General features: G+C 41.5%; 1 protein-coding gene and 1 long non-coding RNA gene across 3 annotated transcripts in view; both read left to right on the plus strand.

The window, feature by feature from the left end:
- Window positions 1–4,644, plus strand: part of SLC35B4 (solute carrier family 35 member B4) — a 31,438-nt gene extending 26,794 nt beyond the window's left edge. For both annotated transcript variants that reach the window (XM_047763601.1, XM_047763602.1), the window contains exons 9-10: window positions 2,799–2,874; window positions 3,693–4,644. In XM_047763601.1, coding sequence (XP_047619557.1) covers window positions 2,799–2,874; window positions 3,693–3,939 — 323 coding nt within the window. In that variant the 3' untranslated portion in view covers window positions 3,940–4,644. The remainder of the gene's footprint in view (window positions 1–2,798; window positions 2,875–3,692) is intronic.
- Window positions 4,645–5,978: 1,334 nt separating this feature from the next.
- LOC125117524 (uncharacterized) lies at window positions 5,979–20,551 on the plus strand. Its single transcript, XR_007132641.1, has 4 exons — window positions 5,979–9,652; window positions 15,985–16,091; window positions 16,810–16,864; window positions 18,931–20,551. It is a non-coding gene; the product is annotated as an uncharacterized LOC125117524 (long non-coding RNA).
- The last annotated feature ends 2,221 nt before the right edge of the window (window positions 20,552–22,772 follow it).

A 22,772-nucleotide genomic window follows, 5' to 3' on the forward strand; every position in this document is an offset into this window, starting at 1 on the left:
GATAGCAGGAATAAGCAAAATGAGTTTAAATGTCTGTAGTATAAGTTAGCTATTACTTTTTTTAAATTTTTTTATTACTCAAATGAATTTATCACATCTGTAGTTGTATAATGATCATAACAATCTGATTTCACAGGATTTCCACCCCACAGCCCAAGCACATTCCCCCACCCCCCAGCTATTACTTTTTAAAGTGGCTATTTAACAAATTATCTATTAATTGCTAGTTAAATTGAAATAAAGAAAAAAAGAATTATTGATACAGTCCGATGGTGTACTAAAAGACATAGCGTGTCATACATACAAATGAATACACAAGGGACAAATAAACATTTTTTTAAATTAAGGCTTTATGTTGCTTAGACCTAAAATGGTAAGTGTATTTTGTAGAATGACAGTAGTTTCTCAGTAAACATTTGTTTGCTATCTGGTCATGAGTCACGAAGTTGTGACTGTTCTCTGAGTTTGCAAAGTTGCCCCTTCCATTTTGCCTGCCAAGTAGTGTGTGGGGAAGGTCATGTGTAAGAAAGTTTTTAAGGCTCTGAATTATTCAGTCATTTCTGACGTGTTTTAATTGAGATGTAATTGACGTATAGCTGATTTGTGACACAGTGGTTTTTCAGGTCTGCTAGAGTCCCCATAGAGCAAAGGGCTTTGAAATAAACGCATTTTCAAGTTCCTTGGGATTGATCATTTAGTTACCAGAATTTGCCTTCTGAAAATCACAGGGAAGGGTATTTATATAAATTGTTTTTTAGACTCTGCCTTCAACTTCCTTAGAATTGTCCCTGTTAAGTCTGTGTGTTTTTGTTGGTGTTGCTTGTCCTGGATTGTGCCTCAGGCGGACCTGTTAGCCTTTAATTTTCTAAGAACTAAACGTCCGTCTGAATACTTGAAGCCCTGTTGATTGTCTTTCCCCAGCAAAATGGGAAATACAGTGGATCTCGGAAGTTACTGAATCACAATAACACTGGTTAACTTTCTTTTCAAGTCAGTACTTGCTGTGTGTTTCCAAGACAATAGAATACCACTAATCCAGATATATAATTAGAACAAATTATCTTTTATTTATATATGTGACCTTTTTTGCTGAAGAAAATTAATATTCATTTACTAACCAGATCTCAACATCACTTTGTTAGACTTCCTTCAGTTATGCTGTATAATCAACCCCCCCAAACAGTTTAACAGAATGAAAAAATCTAACCCTTCAAGGATTACTATGTCCTTGTTCTTTTTTATCTCAGATATTTTATTTCTTCCCCAAAATTTACTGTGCAAGCCTCATTATATAAAACTAATGTAGAGTGTATTTAAAGGAAGGTTTAAAGTTCCATGACCCTCCACATGAGCTAATAGCATTTGACCAGTTTCCTTCCTGACACTATTTATATCTGTTTTCACATAGTTGTAATCCTTGTATAATTTTATATTTCCTTTTCACTTTCTTTGAGTTTTTATGTGAGTATATATAATGTTTATGGGTGTTGTTTGTTTTTCTTGAGAAGCTTTCTAATGGACAGGCTGTTCTGTGTATTTTAATTTTAATTTAATTTAATTTATTTTTTTGTCTTTTTCTGGGCTGCACCTGCAGCATATGGAGGTTCCCAGGCTAGGGGTCCAATCGGAGCTGTGGCTGCCAGCCTCCGTCACAGCCACAGCAACGTGGGATCCGAGCTTCGTCTTCGACCTTACACCATAGCTCATGGCAACACTGGATCCTTGACCCACTGAGCAAGGCCAGGGATTGAACCCACGTCCTCATGGATGCCAGTCAGGTTCCTTAATCACTGAGCCACGACGGGGACCCCTCTTTATGATTTTTTAATCAAACATATAACACTTCATCTAGTTATACATAGTCCTTGTTCTATCATCGAACATTTAGATTGATTCAGTTTTTCCTTATTACAAATATGACTGCATTGTGTATAGACCTTTTTTCTTCTTATGAGTTAACTAGGATAAATTCCTAAGAGCGAGTATCAATACTTTTATGGCCCCTTAATACATACTGAGAAATTGATTTTTTAAAAAACAGCACCAATTTATACCCACTGAATGGCTGCCAGTTCAATTACCACCTTGCCAGATGAAGGTATTATTTATAAATGTTTAAGTGCTAATTTAATAGATGTAGAATGGTATAGCCTTGTATAATTTAGAATTCTTGGCTTCCTAGCAGGATTGAACCTATTTCCAAGTAGCATTTAGTTCTGGGTTGTCTCTCTCATCTTGTGTTAGAAAACATCATTTTTTGTTGTTGCCTTTTTAGGGCTGCACCTGTGGCATATGGAGGTTCCCAGGCTAGGGGATCTAATCAGAGCAACAGCTACCGGCCTACACCACAGCTGGAGCCGAGCTGTGTCTGCGACCTGCACTGCAGCTCATGGCATCGCCGGATCTTTGACCCACTGAGCGAGCCAGGGATTGAACTCGCAACCTCATGGCTCCTCGTCAGATTCATTTCCATTACGCCATGATGTGAACTCCAAGACCATATTAATTTGAACATCTCTGTGTTTCACAGTCTTTCTTTGTAAAACGGGGTCCCCTTCAGGCAAATGGCGAAGGGTTTATTTTAAACTTAAGTTATAATTTGTATGAAGAAACCAATGTGATGACCCTCGAGGCCGAGAATAGCTTAGAATCAAGGCAGGTAAAGCAGTGCGTGGTCCAAATCTGTTTGCAAGACAGGTTTGCTGTCTCTGTTGCAGTCACCTGTATTGCTTTGTTGAAGAAGATGAAAACCTAAGCATCTGAAGTGACAGGACTGTCTCTGCTCTTAATCTTCACAGAATTATACCAGGTTCCAGTCGTCGGTGTGTCGGTGCCCATCATGTGGTTCTACCTCCTCATGAATGTCATCACCCAGTATCCTTTGCACTCCTCCGCCAGTGTTATTTTGGCACAGGAACATTTATTTTTTTCTTCTAAGGTGCAGGGACACGAGTTTTGGTCCCGCCCTGACCTTTTCTGCAGTAAGCAGGAGAGAGACAGGCCCATCCACTGAGCTCCTTTGTGGGGCCCAGGGTCAGTAAGTCAGAGGGCGCCAAGAAGGGGAAGCTCGGGGTGGAGGTGTAGAAATGAATGGGTAATTAAGAATTAGCATGGCGCCACTGCTGATTGCTCCCTGGCCTTCGTTGTCCACTGTCCTAGGATATTTACATGTTGCCACAAAATTCAGGAAACTTCACCTCATTAAAACCTCATTTTTTACAGTGATTCTTTTGATTCACTCGAGGGCCGTTCTAAAAATCCTTGAGTCTTTGAAACAGTGAAGCAGGTTGAGATTGACCTCGTTCCTCTGAAGGCACCTCATGGGTTTGCTCTGCAGAGATCCTTTTTGGAGGAAGCGGTAGAAGGGCTGGGGACCAGATCAAGTCAAGGGAGGCGTGATCACCTTTACTGAGAGGATGCCCTCCGGCCTTACTAGGGAGGTGACCTTCACCGTAAACAGAACAAGAAGAATAGGAGGTTTGCAGCCGGTGTCACGTGGTAGGGTCCCTCAGTGGAGCCGCGGGACAGGGATTCTCAGGCCCTTCTCCCAAAGAAGAGCTTCAGAGCAGCTGTAGGACCGCATGTGTTCTGGTTCCCGGACCGTGAACACTGAAACCAAGAACCTTGCCAGGAGGTTCTCCCGCTGATCTCCGGGTGGCCGAAGGAAAACCCCCTTAACCCGGCCGCTCCAGGTACGTGTGCATCCGCGGGGTCTTCACGCTCACCACCGAGTGCACCTCCCTCACCGTCACCCTGGTGGTGACGCTGCGCAAGTTCGTGAGCCTCATCTTTTCCATCCTGTACTTCCGGAACCCCTTCACGCTCTGGCACTGGCTGGGCACCGTCTTCGTCTTCCTTGGGACCCTCATGTACACAGAGGTGTGGAGCAACCTGGGCACCCCCAAAGGCCAGCCTCCGAAGGAGGACAAGAGGAACTGAGGCCCGCCCGGAGGAGAGACCGAGGCGGCGCGGGCCGGGCCGGCCGCCGGGTCCCCTTGCCGAGCGCGGAGTCGCCGCCCGCGGAGCCGCGTCCTCGGAGGGAGGGACCCGGCGGCTGCCCGGCCGCTGCGCAGACCAGCATGTGCGGCCTCTGCGAGAAGCCCCTCCACCCCTCCACGGGAAGAACAGCAGTTCTGTTTGTTATTTCCGTTTTGTTTACCAGAATATTCAGCACTGTATTTATGAAGTCTGACGCCCCAGGGCGACTGGTTTTACATCCATGGTCTTGGACAGGATTGTCCCTTTTGCTGCCGTTCTGATGATTCTCTGCCATGGCAGTCATTTTCCTCCTGGGGGGCCTCATCCCCTTGTTCTGTCACCCTCGTTCTGTCACCCTCAGCAGCACTCGTCAGTCAGTCAGGTGCTCCAGGCACCAGCGTCAGGAGCAGCTGAGTGGCCGCGTGAACTGAGACGCCGGTGATCCCAGGGCCGGGTCCTCTCTGGATGTCGGGAAAGAGGCAGGGTACCTGTGAGCCTTGCTGACGCTGGAGCAGGACTGCTGGGATCTTTCCCCACATTTTGCCTTTTTTTGCTTTTCTATGTACAAGTCCTGTGCTTTCACAACTTTTGCTGTCTGTGCGTAGAACAACCCGGAAGCATCTCTTTGTGGCACAACGTCAATAAGAAAGAAAGGTTGTGTATGAATGGAGAGAGACTTACTTTCCCGGTCTTCTCTCAGTGCTCTCAGTCATTAGCCTAGAGCTGCCATGGGGATGCCAGGATGGCCCAGGAGAAGCTGGCCTGGGGGAACCCAGAGAGCCAAACCAGTATATCCAGTGGGTGTGGTGTGTCAGGCCAAATCACAACTGAAATGAAGTTTACCTTTGATTTATAGGGCCTCCTGATGTATTTTTGTGAGTGTTTGTGTTTTTTGTCTTTTTGCCTTTTCTAGGGCTGCACCCGTGGCAATATGGAGGTTCCCAGGCTAAGGATCTAATCTGAGCTGTAGCTGCCAGGCCTATGCCACAGCCATAGCAATGCGGGATCTGAGCCGTGTCCACGACCTACACCACAGCTCACGGCAACGCCGGATCCTTAACGCACTGAGCAAGGCCAGGGATCAAACCTGCAACCTCATGGTTCCCAGTCGGATTCATGAACCACTGAGCCACAACGGGAACTCCAAGGCCTCCTAATGTTCTTGACGGGTATTGGAGGAGCCATGTGTTCTATCCTCTGTAGAAACGTGCCCCCCTTTTGCTAATCGTTTCAAAGGTCTGGTTTTCCCTCCATGGGATAACTTTAGGAAAGACAAACAGTGTTAGGTGTGTGTGTGTAGGTGTGTGTGTTCTCCCATAGCTTGTGCTCACTCGGGAGGAGAGAAGAGCATGAAGTCAGTGTTTCTGTTTCCTCGTCCTTCACTCAGCGTGGACCTGCATTGCCTCACCCAGGTACTTGCCCTGGAGGCTGTCAGACTTAGCAGCCCATGTCTTTTTGCACAGGCAGAGGCCTCTCCTTTTGCGCTGGGTACAGATCGTGTTCTTAAATCAACAGGTGGCTCTCTGATGGGGTCTGAGATAAGTGTCCTAGAACCACCGGGGTGCTTTGGGGAAATCACTTCAGCTGCCTCCGGCTTTCTGATACAGAAAACGTGGATAATGTTACTCTGCCCAAGTCACTGGGTTTTCAGATGGGTTCGCTCTGGACATTGCCAGCTGTCCAGGGCCAGTGACGGTCTGTACTTTAAGATGCTGAATTAGGTGTGAACCTGTTCCTGGACTCAAAAGGTAGTTTTCTTTGAACCTTGTAGAGTTCTTCAGGTTGAAAGTGCTCTACATATGTGTTAAATTTCCTCTTAAAATCGAGGACAACAAAAACTACTTTTTTGTTTTGTTTTTTTGTTAATTTTAGGGCCACACCTGCAGCATATGGAAGTTCCCAGCCTAGGGCTTCGATCGGAGCTGTAGCTGCCAGTCTATGCCACAGCCACAGCCACGCCAGATCCAAGCCACGTCTGCGACCTACACCACAGCTCATGGCAACACCGGATCCTTAACCCACTGAGCGAGGGCAGGGATTAAACCTGTGTCCTCATGGTTACTTAGATTCATTTCGACTGAGCTGCAATGGGAACTCCTTAAACTACTTTTCTTACTTCTAATAGAAGAACCTATCTTGAGGGGCTGTTTGATTGGTACATATCTGGAGTCTTGAGAGGACAACTCTTAAAAGGATAGAGCTGTAGATGACATAGTGTCACCCTTTGTATGTGGATGGGAAATATTACAGTCTTCAATCAACCTGAAACAGTGTTGATGTACACAGACGGCATTTAACTGGGTCCATTAGGTTTTAGAGGGTAAGTGTTCCTCTCAGTCTTAAAAACAGCAGGATGTGTATGGACAGATGAGGGCTCATACAGCGAAATGTGTGCAGGTAAGAACAGAATGCCCGAAATGCCCCGGGAACCGTTTTTTTCTCTCTAGCCATTGGATATGAGGAAATACACTAACAGACACTAGTTAATACTTATTTACAGCAATTTGTTCCCCTTGGATAACTCATTTTTCAATCCAGGTTGAACTTGATTTCAATCCCTGTTAAAAGGGCAAATAACCCGTTTGTAGAGGATCAGACTCATTCCTAACTGGAAATGTCTGTTAAACGCCTCCCTGCTCTCTGGGTTGAGACCATATAATTTTGTGCCCCAGAGATGAGGGGTAGTTGTTTACAAAAGAGATTCGTGTTTAGGACATCCAGACTCTACCCTTAGAGCAGAGATCAAATAGCAGATTAGACTAGCCAGAAAGTATAGTTTGTGTGTGCGTGTGTGCGCACCTGCCGTGCATGCATGTACCCACGTGCCGCGCACACGAGCGCCCACTGCACAGCTTGCCTGGGGTCGTAGATGAGCTAACAGGAAGGATGCTTGAATTATTTAATGTCTACATATCCTTTACCACAGTTCTATCATCACATTATAAATGCTTTTTCATTTTTTATTAGGAATTTATTTTTGAACCTTTATCTTTTTCACCCAACTTAAACCACCATTAATGCATTTGATAAGTTTCTATCAAGTTCTAAAGACACAATCCAAGTAGTTTCTTCCGTCTTCCTGCCCTGTTATCCACAATGACCATGGTACTTTAATTCGGTCATTGCATCACAATGAAAGCAGAATTGATCTGTGCCACCTCCACCAAACCTCTTCCATTCTTCTGGAAAGGTCACCTGACATTTTTTAAGGATTCCAATAAATACTTAGTAGTCATTCCCTAAACACCTTTCCTCCCTTTTGCTTTTTTGTTTGTTTGTTTCACTTCCTAATCCCCACCTCCAGTTTCTTCAGCAGCCTCTGTTCACTTGCACGGTTTTCTGCTGAGCAGCACTGATAATCTTGTGTCTGTTTATGCCTCTATTCTTTGGGGCCTCTAAGTGTTTTTGTGGATTTTTACAGGGTCTCTCTGTATAAATCGAGCATGTCTTTTGTTAAACATTGTTACAAGCGGTGATCGTAGGAGTGTGTGTCTAGAAGGATGAGGGTATCTGGCAGAGTATGTGATGTGTGTGTAGATGAATATGAAAGTGAAGGATTAATGTGAAAATGTTTATATGTCCAGTTACGGTTCACAGTGGGGCTGAGAATCCTTACTGTGTTCCTGTCTGTGTTTGGAAAGTGGTAGTTTTCATAATGTGCTCTTTTTACCCTACCTCTAACTGACTTCACTCGCAGTGCCAAATGCCTGTGGTGAGGGGAGGTGGAAAACATTCATTAGGTCCAGAGTCCTTGTAAACCAGTGAATTAGCTCCGGGCTGGTGGACATGCTCATGGGTGGACCAGCCAGCATCTTAGACAATGTAGCAAAGACCTGGGCATCTCCACAGAGGCGTGTTGGAGGAATCACATCATGGAGAGCGGAAATCAAGATCTTGTGTTGGTTGTAGTTTGTTTCTCTTGGGCTAGCAGTAAGTAGAATTATGAGTAATTCTGCCCTTATTACATAAACAAAGCACGTGGGTCTCAATGGCTTTATCCTGAAAAATGTGCATGGAACTAACCTGTGGCCACTTGTTCTCAGATTGGAAGAACTGTCAGTGTAGATAAAATCCATTATTTATTACTGACTGGCATGACATTTGAAAATAAGCCTACACAGTATTTATCAGTAAAAGAACTAGTCATGAGCATCAGAATATGTTCAGCACGTACCAGGCTGGGGTGGGAGACTCTGTAGTGTGCTTTCTGTAGCAGCTTCCTCAGAGCGGACACTGCAGACAAGGGAGGGACCAGGGATCATGGCTCACTCGGTTCTATAATTCCAGCCCCAGCATAGGGTCTGACTTGTGTCCCATGATTAAATGAATCCTTGCCAAGATCTCTTATTCCCTCAGGTTGTTGAGAAACCTTCTAATTTTTCCTGATACCTCTTCCCACTCTTCATCAGCTAGTTAGCAAGAAGGCAAATGAGATGAAACATTTCTAAGACTCTAAGCAGAAGAGGGATGGAGGATACACACCAGGGGTGCCAAGAGGCAGCTCTTTGCTCTCTACTTTCCTGATGGGAGGAGGGCAGGGCATTATATATTTAGTAGCTTGCATCATTTGATGCTCAGTGCAAAGAGGTGCCCTCAGGGTACCATTAAAGATGCTTAAAAGTTTTTGGAGTAGGCTGCCTGGGCTGACCTTACATCTCCAAAGCTGGCGTAGTTGGTTTGCACTGGAGCTCATTGTCTTTTTGTCTCCTCAGTGTCTTACTGAGAGACTCCTCTGAGCTTTACCTACTTAAGTCAGTAAGCATCCTACCAAATTCCCTCAATTTCAGTCAAGTAAGACAAGCTGCAGGGGTGCCAGACGTAAGTGGGGGAGGGGGAAACTTGGTCTACATTTAGAAGAAATAAAACCTATACTTTTTAAAGGAAAAAGTTGTAAGAATTCCTTGGCACATTGAATTATTTATAGCTTTTGAGATGTAAAGTAGACTCCTGTGAACCCACAAGAGAAGCAGTGCAATAAAAATGTCTCTGTGTGTCACTCGCAGTCACAAGTCATTTCTGTGCGAGTTGCGTTCATTCCAGAAAATGGCATCATCCTCTGCAAAAGAAGAGGATGATTTTTAAAGTGGGATTTGGTAACAGATGATGTGGTGTGGGCTGGGGAGGGGTGATGGGGATTTGATTTGTCCAGCCTCTTGAGCGCTTCCTTCAGTACCTCGATTTAAGAACAAAGATCGGAGGAGGGGGGGGACTAGACAGCAGTAGAGTATGTAGAACAGCGAAAAGCCATCACTGAGTATTCAGATTTTGAGCTGTGTAAATATCAAATATCAGCTTCCAGCCTTGTGAGTTGTTTGAGCAGAGAGTTAAGGAGGAAAGGGAGATGATTTTGTGAATAAAATATTTTGCCAAACAAATTGAGGGAGTCTTTTTGATGTGATTTCTTATAAAGAGCAGTTTTCTGTCTTCTGAAACAACTCATCAGACACCTGGTTTTTATCTTGAATTGCACAAGCATTGTTTCTTAATAAAAGTGATAAATTTCTTGCAGGTGTTTCCAATCACCATTACCTTTCAAGCGCTTGTGTGCAGTTTCAAAAGCTCTCCAATTTTTGCCTTCTACAGTGGTGGAACATTTTACTACAAACAATTGTAAGCAACCTGTCTTCTAATGCCTGGCACCTGGATCAATCATAAACCACTTCTCAGGCCACAGGTAAGTTTCTACTTCAGAATTTTGAGGATTGGCCTACTTTGGCTGGTTTTAGAGGTTCATGGCAGTAAGTTCCTATAGCACCTTTTTCAACCTCTTTGCCTGGATAGAAATGCATTGATTTTTGTGATGTTGAAACAGCAACCTTGCTTTATCATCTGTCTGTTGCCTTTAACTGAATCTTAGTGAGAAAGCAAATTTGAAGGCAGTTTACCACACCTAATTTTTTTTTTTTTATTCTGGTATAGTTGATTTACAATATCAGTTTCAGGTGTATAACAGTGATTCAGAAGTTTTATAGATTATACTCCATTTGTAGTTTTTTTTTTTTGTCTTTTTGCCTTTTTTTCTAGAGCCGCTCCCACCGCATATGGAGGTTCCCAGGCTAGGGGTCTAATCAGAGCTGTAGCCACCGGCCTACGCCAGAGCCACAGCAACGCGGGATCCGAGCCACGTCTGTGACCTACACCACAGCTCACGGCAACGCCGGATCCTTAACCCCCTGAGCAAAGCCAGGGATTGAACCCTCAACCTCATAGTTCCTAGTCGGGTTCGTTAACCACTGGGCCATGATGGGAACTCCCATTTACAGTTTTTATGAAGTACTGGCTGTATTCCCTCTGCTATGCACTATATCCCTGTAGCTTATTTATTTTATACATAGAGGTTTGTATCTCTTAATCCTATACCCGTTTTCCCCTTCCCCCTCCCCACTGGTAACTACTGGTATGTTCTCTATATCTATTGAGTCTTACTATTTTTTTGTTACAGTCCCTAGTTTTATTTTTTAGATTCCACATATCAGTGATAACATACAGTGTTTGTTTTTGTCTGAGTTACTCCACTAAGCGTAATACCCTGCAGGTCCATCCGTGTTGTTGCAGATGGCAAAATTTCATTCTTGAGTATTGTTCCATTGTATGCATATCCCACATCTTCATTCATGAGTTGATAGACACTTGAGTTGCTTCCATATCTTGGCTGTTGTAAATAATGCTGCTGTAAACATTGGGGTGCATATATATTAGCATTTTCATTTTCTTTGGATGTATACCCAGGAGTGAAATTGTCAGATCTTATGGTAACTCTGTTTTTAATTTTTTGAGGAATCACCATACTCCTTTCCATGATGGCTGCACCAACTTACATTACTACCGCAGTGTACGAGAGTTCCCTTTTCTCCACCTCGTCACCAACATTTAATGTTATTTTGTGGTCTTTTTGATGATAGCCATTCTGACAGATGTGATAACTTATTGTGGTTTAAATTTGCATTTCTTTGATTATTAGCGATGTTGAACATCTTTTCATGTGCCTATTGACTATCTGTATGTCTTCTTTGAAAAAATGTCTGTCAGGTCTTCTGCCTGTTTTTTAATTGGATTGTTATGTGAGCTGTTTGTATATTTTGGATATTAACCTCCTATCATTTGCAAATATCTTTTCACGTTTAGTAGGTTATATTTTTGTTTTGTCAGTGGTTTCCTTGTTGTGTAAAAGCTTTTAAGTGTAATTAGGTCCCATTTGTTTACTTTTGCTTTTGTTTCCTTTGCCTTAGGAGACAGATCCAAAAAAATGTTGCTACAGTCGCCATCACAGGCAGAAGCCTTTGTTCTCTTCTAGGAGTTTTATGGTTTCCTGTCTTACATTTAGGTCTGCAGTCTATTTTGAATTTATTTTTGTATATGGTACTAGAAAATGTTCCAATTTCTTTTTTATATGTACCTGTTCAGTTTCCCCAGCATCACTTACTGAAAAGACTGTCTTTTCTCCATTACGTATTCCTTGCCTCTTTTGCCCTAGATTGATTGTCCATAACTGTGTGGGTTTATTTGGGGGCTTTCTGTTCTGTTCCACTGATCTATATGTCTGTATTTATGCTATTAGTATACTGTTTTGATTACTGAAGGTTTGTAGTATAGTCTGAAAGTGAGGGGGTGTGATACCTTCATTGGTATCACAGACAAGTAACATTGTCTTTGCTGGGAGTTCCCGTTGTGGCTTAGTGGTAACAAACCCAACTAGTATCCATGAGGATGCGGGTTTGATCCCTGGCCTTGCTTAGTGGATTAAGGATCCAGCATTGCTATGAGCTCTGATGTAGGTCACAGACGCAGGTTAAATCCCGCTTTGCTGTGGCTGTGGTGTAGGCCAGCAGCTGTAGCTCCCATTCAACCCCTAGCCTGGGAACTTTCATATGCCTCAGGTGTGACCCCCCAAAAAGCAAAACAACAACAACAAAAACAAACAAACAAACAAAAGGTTGTCTTTGCTATTTGGGGGTCTTTCATGTTTCTGTACAAAATTAGTTTATTCCAATTCTGTGAAAAATGTCATTGGTATGTTGATAGGGATTGCATTGAATCTGTAAATCACCTTGAGTAGTATGCCTGTTTTAACAATTTTAATTCTTCCGATCCATTAACATGGTACATCTTTCCATTTGTTTTGTTGTCTTTAATCAGTGGTGTAAAGTTTTTGGAGTAGAAACCTTTTACCTCTTTAGGTAGGTTTATTCCTAGGTATTTTGTTCTCTTTGATGTGATTGTAAATGAGATAGTTTCTTTAATTTTGCTTTCTAATTGTTTGTTGTTAGTATATAGAAATGCAACATAATTCTGTATATTCACTGATGAACTCTAGTATTTTTTTCATGCTGTCTGAGATATTCTATGTATAGTATCATGTCATCTGCAAACAGTGGCAGTTTTATTTCTTCTTTTCAGATTGAATTCCTTTTATTTCTTTTTCTTGTCTGATTGCTATAGCAAGGACTTCTAATATGTTGACCAAAAGTAGTGAGAGTGGGCATATTAATCTTGCTCACAGTCTTAGAGTATGAGTAGTATGATGTCAGCTGTGGGGTTATCATATACGTATGGCCTTGATTATGTTGAGGTATGTTCCCTCTATACCCACTTTCTGGAGAATTTTTATCATAAGCAAATATTGAATTTTGTCAAAAGCTTTTTCTACATCTATTGAGATGATCATATGGTTTTTATTCTTATAATTCATGAATATGGTGTTTCCATTCATTTATTTGCAGATATTGAACCATCTTTGCATTCCTGAGTTAAATCCTAGTTGATCATAGTGTATTGTTGGATTTGTTTTGCTAATATTTTGTTGAGGATTTTTGCATCTATGTTCATCAGTGATACTGGCTTGTAATTTTTTTCTTTTTCTTTTTGTCTGGTTTTGGCATCAGAGTGATGCTGGCCTTTTAGAATGAGTACAGAAACATTCCTTTCTCTGCAGTATTTTGGAATAGTTCAAGAAGGATGCACATTGACTTTTCTCTAAATGTCTGGTAGAATTCATCTGTCAAGTCATCTGGTCCTGGATTTTTGTTTTGGGGGGGTTAATTACTGATTTAATTTCATTGCTGATAATTATTAGTCTGTCCATATTTCTAGCTATTGCTGGTTCTTGGGCAACTATACATTGCTAGTATTTGTTCATTTCTTAGCATATAGGTTGTCCATTTTATTAGCATATAGTTTTTTACAGTAATTACTTATGGTCCTTTGTTTTCTGTAGTTTCAGCTATAACTTCTTTTTTCAATTCTGATTTTGTTGATCTGATGAGTATAGCTAAAGTTTTGTTAATTTTGTTTATCTTTTTAAAGAACCATCTCTAAGTTTCATTGATCTTTTCTGTTGTTTTTTTTTAGTCTCTATTTTATTTATATCTGCTCTGATCTTTGATTTCTTTCCTTCTACTAACTTTGGGTTTCGTTTGTTCATTTTTTAGTTCCTTTAGTTGTAAAGGCACAGTGTTTATTTGAGACTTTTCTTGCTTCTTGAGGTAAGCTTATACTGTTCTAAACTTCCTTGTAGAACTGCTTTTGCTGTGTCCCATAGATTTTTGGATCTTTGTTTTCATTTTCATTTGTCTACAGGTATTTTTTAATTTCTTTGATTTCTTCAGTGATCCACTGATTAGTAGCACATCGTTTAGCCTCCAGGTGTTTGTATTTTTTACAGTGATTTTTCTTGTTTTTGATTTCTAGTATCATGGCATTGTGGTTGGAAAAGGTGCTTGGTTATGATTTTAGTTTTCTTTAATTTACTAAGGCTTGTTATGTGGCTTAGCATGTGATCTTTCCTGGGGAATATTGGACATGGACTTGAAAAGAATGTGTGCTCTGCTGCTTTTAGATGGAATGTTCTATATATATTATTAAGTGCATCTGGAGAAATATGTGTTTTAAGGCTTGTATTTCCTTATGAATTTTGTCTAGATGATCTGTATATTGATATAAGTATGTTACTGTCAGTTTTCCCTTTATGTCTGTTAACATTTGTATTTAGGTACTCCTGTGTTGGGTGAACACATATTTACAGTTGTTACATGTTTTTCTTGGATTGATACCTTATTATGTAATGACCTTCTTTGTCTCTTGTGACAGTCTTTGTTTTAAAGTCTCTTTTAGCTCAGATAAGTATTGCTACCACAGTTTTCTTTTGATTTCCATTTGTATGGAATAACTTTTTTCATCCCCTCATTTTCAGTTTGTGTGTGTCTTTAATCTGAAGTGAGTCTCTTATAGGCAGCATACAGGTCTTGTTTCTGTTTCCATTCAGCCACTCTTTGTCTTGTGATTAGAACATTTGGTCCATTTACATTTAAGGTAGTTATTGATATGTATGTACTTACTGCCATTTAGTTAATTGTCTTAGGATTGTTTTTGTAGTTTTTTGGTTTATTTTTTCCCCTGTAATTTGATGACTATCTTTCGTGTTATGTATGCATTCCTTTCTGTGTTTGTTTGTTTGTTTGTGCATGTTCTACAGATTTTTAGTTTGTAGTTACCATGAGGTGTATCAATGTACGTGTGTGTGTGTACATATATGATTATCTTAAGTTGCTGATTTCTTCCTTTTAAACGCATTTTTAGCCACCCTACTTTTTTATTCTCCTCAACTCATGATTACTGGTTTTTAGATATTTTACATCTTTCTGTTTTGTGTATTCCTTAAGTGCGTATTTGGATATATTTTGCTATTTTTGTCTTTTAATCTTTCTGCTAGCTTTGTACCTGGTTGACTTACTACATTTACTGTATATTTACCTTTACTGATGAGCGTTTTCCTTTTGCGATTTTTGTGTTTCTAATCATGGCCTTTTAATGTTTGCTTAGAGAAGTCCCTTTAACATTTCTTGTAAAGCTGGTTTGATGATGCTAAACTCTTTAGTTTTTAACTTGTCTGTAAAACTTCTGATTTCTCCATCAAATATGAATGACAGTCTTGCTGGGTAGAGTATTCTTTATTGTAGGTTTTTCCCTTTCATAACTTTAAATATATCATGCCCATCCCTGCTGGTCTACAGAATTTCTGCTGAAAGTCAGCTCATAACCTTATGGGAGTTCCCTTGTATGTAACCTGTTGCTTTTCTCTTGCTGCTCTTAATATATTCTCTTTATCTTTGATTTCTGCCATTTTATTTTAATTTTTAATTTTTATTTTTTGCTTTTTAGGGCTGCACACACGGTATATGGAGGTTTCCAGACCAGTGGTCGAATCAGAGCTGTAGCTACCGGCCTACACCACAGCCACAGCAACACCAGATCTGAGCCACATCTGCAATCTACACCACAGCACATGGCAAGGCCAGATCCCCAACCCACTGAGCAAAGCCAGCGATTGAACCTGCATCCTCATGGATGCTAAGTCACTTCATTTCCTCAGATTCGTTTCCACTGAGCCATGATGGGAACTTGTAATTTATGCCATTTTAATTACAGTGAGTTTTGTTGTATTCCTCTTTGAGTTGATTCTGTTTGGGACTCTTGTGCTTCCTTGGATGTAGATGTCGGTTTCCTTTCCTAGATTAGAGACGTTTTCAGGTAATGTAGCTTCAACTATGTTCTCTGCCCTTTCTCTCTTTCCTCTCCTTCTGAGACCCCTAGAATGTGAATGTTAGTATCCTTGATATTGTCTCAGAGGTCTCTTAAAAAGTCCTCATTTCTTTTCTTTTATCTGTTCAGCTGTAGTGATTTCCACTACTCTGTCTTCCAGCTCCTTGATGCATTCCTCTGTATTGTATTGTCTACTGTTGATTCTTTCTAGTATAGTTTTTATTTGGTTTATTGTATTTTTGATCTTTGTTCTGTATATTTTCTTTTTATTAAAAACTTAAAACCTTTCACTCATTCATTCTTCTCTTGAGTCCTCTGGTCATCTTTATGATCATTACCGTGAACTCTTGCTCAGGTAGATTGCTTATCTCTACATAGTTCTTCTGGGGTTTTATCTTATTTCTCAATTTGGAGTATGTTCCTCTGTTGCCTCATTTTGCCCAACTTGCTGTTTTTATTTCATCGTAGATGGCAGTCACTTGTGTTTCCTAACCTTGAAGAAGTGGCCTTTTGTAGAAGACGTCCTATGAGTCCCAGCAGCACACTCCTCTTTGGTTACCAGTGCTATGTGCTCTGTGAGTGTCCCCTGTGAGGGTTGCATGGGGCCTTCTTTTTGTTACAGGTTGACTGTTATGGGCATTCTGGTTGGCCTGCCTAGCCCCTGCTCTGGTTGGTTGTCAGGCCCTGCCTAGTCCAGAGGCTATTGGCCACTGGTTGTTCAGGCCAGGTCTTGAAGCAGCTGGCTGTGGAACCCCAGAGAGCCTCAGGGTTAATGCTGGCTCACTGGTGGGCAGATTCAGGCTCCAGGAGATCTTGAGACTGATGCTCACATTCAGAGGGTGAGGTCAGGTCTTGGCGATTAGGTCCTGGGCTCGTACCAACCCACTGATGGGCAGAGCTGGGTCCTGGAGTCTGACTACAGGGCCCAGGATGTCCCAAAGGCTGTGTTGATTGCTGGTAAAAGAGGCTGGGGCTAAAGCAGTTCTGAGTCTGGTGTTTGAACATTGGCGTGTGGAACTGGGTCCTGGCCCCTGTGGTGATCAGGGCGGTGTCCATGGGTGGCTATGGACTCAGGGAGTCTTAAGGCAGCCTTTCTACTGGTGGGCGGGGCTGTGTCCCCACATAGTTAGTTGCTTGGCCTGAGGAATTCCAATACTGGTGCTTAAGGTTGGTGGGTAGGAGGGGGCAGGGCCTGGGGCTAATAAACTAGTGGAAGGATTCCAAAACAGTGCTCACAAGCACATGGGGAAAAGAGCTCCCCCAAATGGTTGACACCAGTGTCTGTGTTCCCAGGGTGAGCTCCACTTGCTTCCTATATCTCCAAGAAACTCTCCAAGATCATCACCAGGTAAGTCTGACCCTTTCAAATGACTTCTGCCCTGGGTCCTAGAACATGTAAGATTTTGTGTGTACTTACCCCCCCCCTTTTTTTTTTTTGCTTTTTAGGGCTGCACCTGTGGAATATGAAAGTTCTCAGGCTAGGAGTTAAATCAGAGCTGCAGCTGCCAGCCATGGCCACAGTAACATAAAATCTCACCCACATCTGTGATCTACACCATAGCTCATGGCATCTTTAACCTACTGAGCAAGGTCAGGGATCAAACCCACATCCTCATGGGTGGGTACTCGTTGGGTTTATAACCCACTGAGCCACAATGGGAACTCCCATTGTACACTCTTTAAAAGTGGAGTGTCTATTTCTCACAGCCCACTGGGTCTCCCAAAAGTAAGCCCGACTGGCCTTCAAAGCCAAACGTTCTGGGGACTCACCTCCCTAGGGCAGGACCCCCAGGCTGGAGAGTACTATATGGAGTTCACATCCCTTGCTCCTTGGGGAGAACCTCTGCAAGTGTAATTTTTTCCCATTTGTGGATTGCCTGCCCAGGGATATGGGTCTTGACCTTACCCCAACTCTGCCCATCCTACCCATCTCATCAGTGTTCTTTCTTCATATCTTTAGTTGTAGGATATATTTTCTGGTAGGTTCTAGTCTTTTTCATTGATAGTTCTGTAAATTGTCATCTTGGTGTACCCGTAAGAGGTGGTGAGCTCAGGGTCTTTCTATCTTGAGCCTTTTCTGCAGCCTGTTTTAATTATATTATTCAGTGGCCCCTCAGTATAGAACACTAGAAGAAAAAAAACAAGTGGGAGATTTTGCACTAAATACAGCAGAATTAAAATTCATCTCATTAAAAATGATGGCATACCTTTATCAAAAGGACAGGGCTTATGTTCTTAAACAGTACTCTCTGTAATTACATGCTCAGAATGGTCTCAGCTTCTTCCAAAGCCCTTTCACTCTGAAGTCATATAGGCATAGAGGGTGGGAATTGTAAAAAAGTTATGAACCACAAGCCTAAAAAAAAAGTAAAGAACCCCTTGGGAGATTAAATCATGGTTTAACTCCTCAGCAAACTGTATAATCTCATCAGTGGAGCAGTCTTCTGTGATTCTGATGCTAGAAGCAAAACATAACTGCAGATAACATAGCAGGGTCTCAGCCTAAGATAACCCTCACTCATAAGGGCTTGAGCACATGAGTGGATGTTAGGAAAGATTCAGTATCTTTGTTCCTGTCTTACTTTAGCATTCATAAATGCACACAGATGAATGAATGGAGTATTAAGGTCAAAACTTTTCTTTAAAAAGCACATATGGCTAAGCAAGTATTTAATGGTCAAAAGCTTTTCAGTGCTGTTCTTTATCTGCAGATTAACTTAATAAAATCATCCCATCATTAAAATTAAGTTATGCTCACATCTGATTGTTTCTTAATCATCACTTCAAGAATTTAGCATCTGGCTTCATTATTGCATGTGACTCCATGGTGCACAGATGTATTCTGAAGCTAAGGGAGCTTATGATGATAATTTATTGGCAGTTTATTATTTCCTGTAATAGCTTCAATGAAGTTGACTGCAGGAACACACGCCTTTCATGAAGGCTTCACATCTGTATCCATTTCCCAGAATGTTTAACATTGTTAGAATAACAGGTTTCATTTCAGAAATTAAATGGCATGACATAGTAATAACAAATGTGTATTTACCATGTGTGAAGCACTTTGCTCCGTGTGTATCAACTAATGTAATCCTCATGACAAATCGCTGAAGTTAGAAAATTATCCTAGTTTCTTAGGCACAGAAGAGCTAACTTGCTTCACAAATGCATATGCATTGGAGCCAGGATTTGAACCCATGAAGACAGGGTTCAGAACCTGCACTGTCGTCATCACTGCTTTATGCTAGTTCTAGAACCTCAGTAAGAGACTGCCTCAGCTTCCTTTGCCCTATGTCTCCCTGTTTAGTGTTGGTCTCTGTATGCCAAATGTTAACAATTAGTCTTGAATCTGTTCTCTCACCATTATGTTAACATGTATTTTGAATTCATATCTTATTCTGTTTTTCCTCTAAGACTTTAGGATCTGTTCTGCAGCACAAGTGAGAAGAAAATAGAAGACGGTGGATCAAGATGGCGAAGTGGCAGGATGGTGGCACTCACCTCCCACCAAACACATCAAAAATACATGTACACGTGGAACAGAAAATTAACTGAAAGAAAATCTCCTATACAACCAGGGCTGCAAGAACAATTCTCACATAATCAGGTAGGACTAGGAAAAATATTGAGTTGGGACCCGTGCTCCTGGGAGGAGACTAAGAGGAAAAGGGAGTTTGCGTAGGTAGATGCTCATCCTGGGGAATGAGCAGTTCAAGCCATAGATGGGGCATCCCAATCCTGGGGTCCTACGTGGAAGAGACACCCCCTGTCCCCCACCTTGGTGCTTAGAGAACCACTAAGACAGAGGGAAGGGCTGGAGAAGCCTAGACTCCACTTGCCAGGAATGTGCAAGGGCTGGCTTGCCACCAGACAGGGCAGAGAAAGGTTGGTTTGCCCTAGCACCTCTCACTTTGCCACACTCTTAAATCCAGGTTGAGTTAACCATTTGGCCTGCTCACTCCACATCACAGCTTGGCACTGGACCTAAGGCAGCCAGGTGTTAGGAAAGGATGTGATTTATTGATGAAGAGGTGGCCCAGGGACCCAGGGTGTGGTCCTGGTGGGGAAGTGATGGGTAGTGGTGCTTACTCAGACAGTGCCACAGAAACAGTGTCTGCAGGCAGTGCAGCTGCTCAAACTCCTGCAAGGAACACACTGCAGTGTCCCCCCAGCAACCGAATGGATGTTCCAGACCACCCACCTACACCACAGCCTTGCTCTGGAATGACCACAGCAGGGGAAAAGATGCTACCTTGGACTTTATCTGAGCAGAGCTGCGGACTCCTACACAGGTAGTAAGTACATCAGACCTCTCTCTAAGCACATGAGCCTCACGTACTTCTACACTCTTCTCCTTTGGGGCAAAGGCCCCAGTGTAGGGAGAAGGAAGAACACACACTTAAATGGAACAGACCCAGCAACTTGGGAGCAAACCCCACCCCTGACAGGGTGGCCTCTGGCACTGAGCAGAAATGGAAGTCCTGCCTCACACCCTACACAGGCTCTAGCTCCTCCATCACCAGCCACATCCCTTTATCAAGTGATAGTGGCCACAACAGCCCGAGGGAAGATGTGGCTGGTGTCCACGTCGGATCTCGTCCTCACACCAAAGACACTGGGCACATACAGTCCACACAGGGCCACTCCCACATCCAAACACCCAATAGGAAAGGAAACTATAAATAAGCATTGACGATCACTTAAGCCGGTATGTAGATTTAAAACCAAACCAAAAATTTATAAAAGTGATTTTAACTAAAATAAATAATAAAGAGATCAGCATTGAGAAGTAAAATATATAGAAAACAATGTGGGGGAGGGGAGTAAAAATGTAGATCTTTTAGAATATGTTTGAATTTATCAGTTTAAAGCAAATAGGTATGATTACTGTCAACATATATGAACCCCATGATAACCACAAATCAAAAACCTACAACAGATACACACAAACTAGAAAGAAGGGAATGCACGCACACCACAAAAGAAGAGATGGAGTTCCCATGGCGGCTCAGTGGAAACGAATCTGACTAGTATCCATGAGGACACAGGTTTGATCCCTGGCCTCGCTTAGTGGGGTAAGGATCTGGTGTTGCCATGAGCTGTCATATAGGTCACAGACTCAGCTCAGATCTTGCTTGCCTGTGACACAGGCCAGCAGCTAAGCTCTGATTTGACCCCTAGCCTGAGAACCTCCGTATGCCCCAGGTGTGGCCCTAAAAAGAAAAATTAAACAGAACTACAAAAACAACTGGGAAATAAGGAATAGGATGGCAAATAGTACATACCTATTGATAACTAAATGTCAGGGGACTAAATATTCTAATCAAAAGACATAGACTTTTAAAAAAGACCCTTCAATATGCTGCCTACAAAAGACTTACTTCAGGGCAAAAGATGCACATAGACTGAAAGTTTAAGGAAGGAAAAAGATATTTCATGCAAATGGGAATGACAGCACAGGGTAGCAATATTCATATAAGACAAAAGAGACTTTAAAACAAAGGCCATAATGAAAAATAAGGGCATTATATTAAAGATAAAGTGATTGAAACAAGAAGAGGATATTACGTTTGTTAACATACATGCACCCAGTACAGGAGCACCTAAATATATAAAGCAACTACTGGCAGACGTAAAGGGAGAAACTGACAGTAACGCCCTACAGACATTAATGGAGAGATGATCCAGAGAGAAAGTCAGTAAGGAACAAAAGTCCTAAATGACATAATAGACTAGCTGGACTTCATTTATGTCTCAGGACACGACATCAAACTTCTCAAGTGTGCATAGAATGTTCTCCAGGATAAATCACATACTAGGTCACAAAAGAAGCCTCAACAATTATAAGAGGATAGCAATTATAGCAAACATTTTTCCCAGCCATAGTGGTATGAAACTAGAAAACAGCTACAGAAAGAAAAATGGGAAAAGAACAAACACATGGTGACCAAACAATGTACTACAAAAAAATCAGTGGATAAATGATGAAATCAGAGGAGGAAATCAGAGAATACCTTGAGACAAATGAAAATGAAAAGACAGATTTTCAAAATCTGTGCGGTGCAACAAAAGCAGTTCCAAGAGGGGATTTAATAGTGATCCGGGTCTCCCTTAAGAAACAAGAAAAAAATCTCAAACAACCTAACCTACCACCTATAATTAGAAAAGTAACAAACAAAATTGAAAGTCAGCAGAAGGGAGGAAATATATAAAATAACAGTAGAAAAGATCAATAAAACCAATAGAAAAGATCACTAAACCCAAATATAAATAAAATTAATAAACTTTAGGCTCACTGTGGGAAAAAAAAAAAGACCCTAGTAAATATGAGATAAAAGAAGAGAAATTACAACTGATACCCACAGCGATACGAAAAAATCATAAGGGAATACTATGCATATATATGCAAACAAATTGGACAATCCAGAAGAAATGTAGAAATTTCTAGGAATAGCCTGCCAAGACTAAGTCAAGAAGAAGCAATTTGAAGAGACTAAGCACTAGAAGTGAAATAGAATCTGTAATGAAAAAACTCCCAGCAGACAATAAAGAAAACACTGGACACAATTCAGGATCCATTCATGATAAAAGCTCTTACCAAAAGTGGCTATAGAGGGAACATATCTCAACACAGCGAAGTCCATTTATGACAGACCCACAGCCAACAAAATACTTAACGGTGAGAAGCTAAAAGCCTTCTGCCAAATTGATGAACCAGAAAAGGATGCCCAATCTTGCTGCTTCTATTTAGCAAAGTATTGGAAGTCCTAGCCACAGCATCCCACAAGAAAAAGACATAAAAGGATATCCAAATTGGAACTGTCACTTTATACAGATAACATGATACTATGTAGAGAGAACCCTAAAGTCTCCATATAAAAACTATTAGAGCTGATAAATGAATTCAGCAAGGTTGCAGGATACAAGATTAACATACAGTATCTGTTGCATTTCTATACACTAATAATGAAATATTAGAAAGGGAAAGTTAAAAAATAATCCCATTTAATTGTATCCCAAAAGATACCTAGGAATAAACTTAATCAAGGAGGTTAAAGACTTATACTCTGAAAACTATAAATATTGATGAAGGAAATTGAAGATAATTCGAAGAAATGGAAAGTTATCTCATGCTCTTGGATTGGAAGTATTAATGTTATTAAAATGGCCATACTATCCAAAGCAATCTATATACGTAATGCAATCCCTATCAGAATACCCAGAACATTTTTCTGGAACTAGAACAAATAATCCTA

The sequence above is a fragment of the Phacochoerus africanus genome, chromosome 16 (genome assembly GCF_016906955.1).
Source record: "Phacochoerus africanus isolate WHEZ1 chromosome 16, ROS_Pafr_v1, whole genome shotgun sequence".
Classification (NCBI taxonomy): domain Eukaryota; kingdom Metazoa; phylum Chordata; class Mammalia; order Artiodactyla; family Suidae; genus Phacochoerus; species Phacochoerus africanus.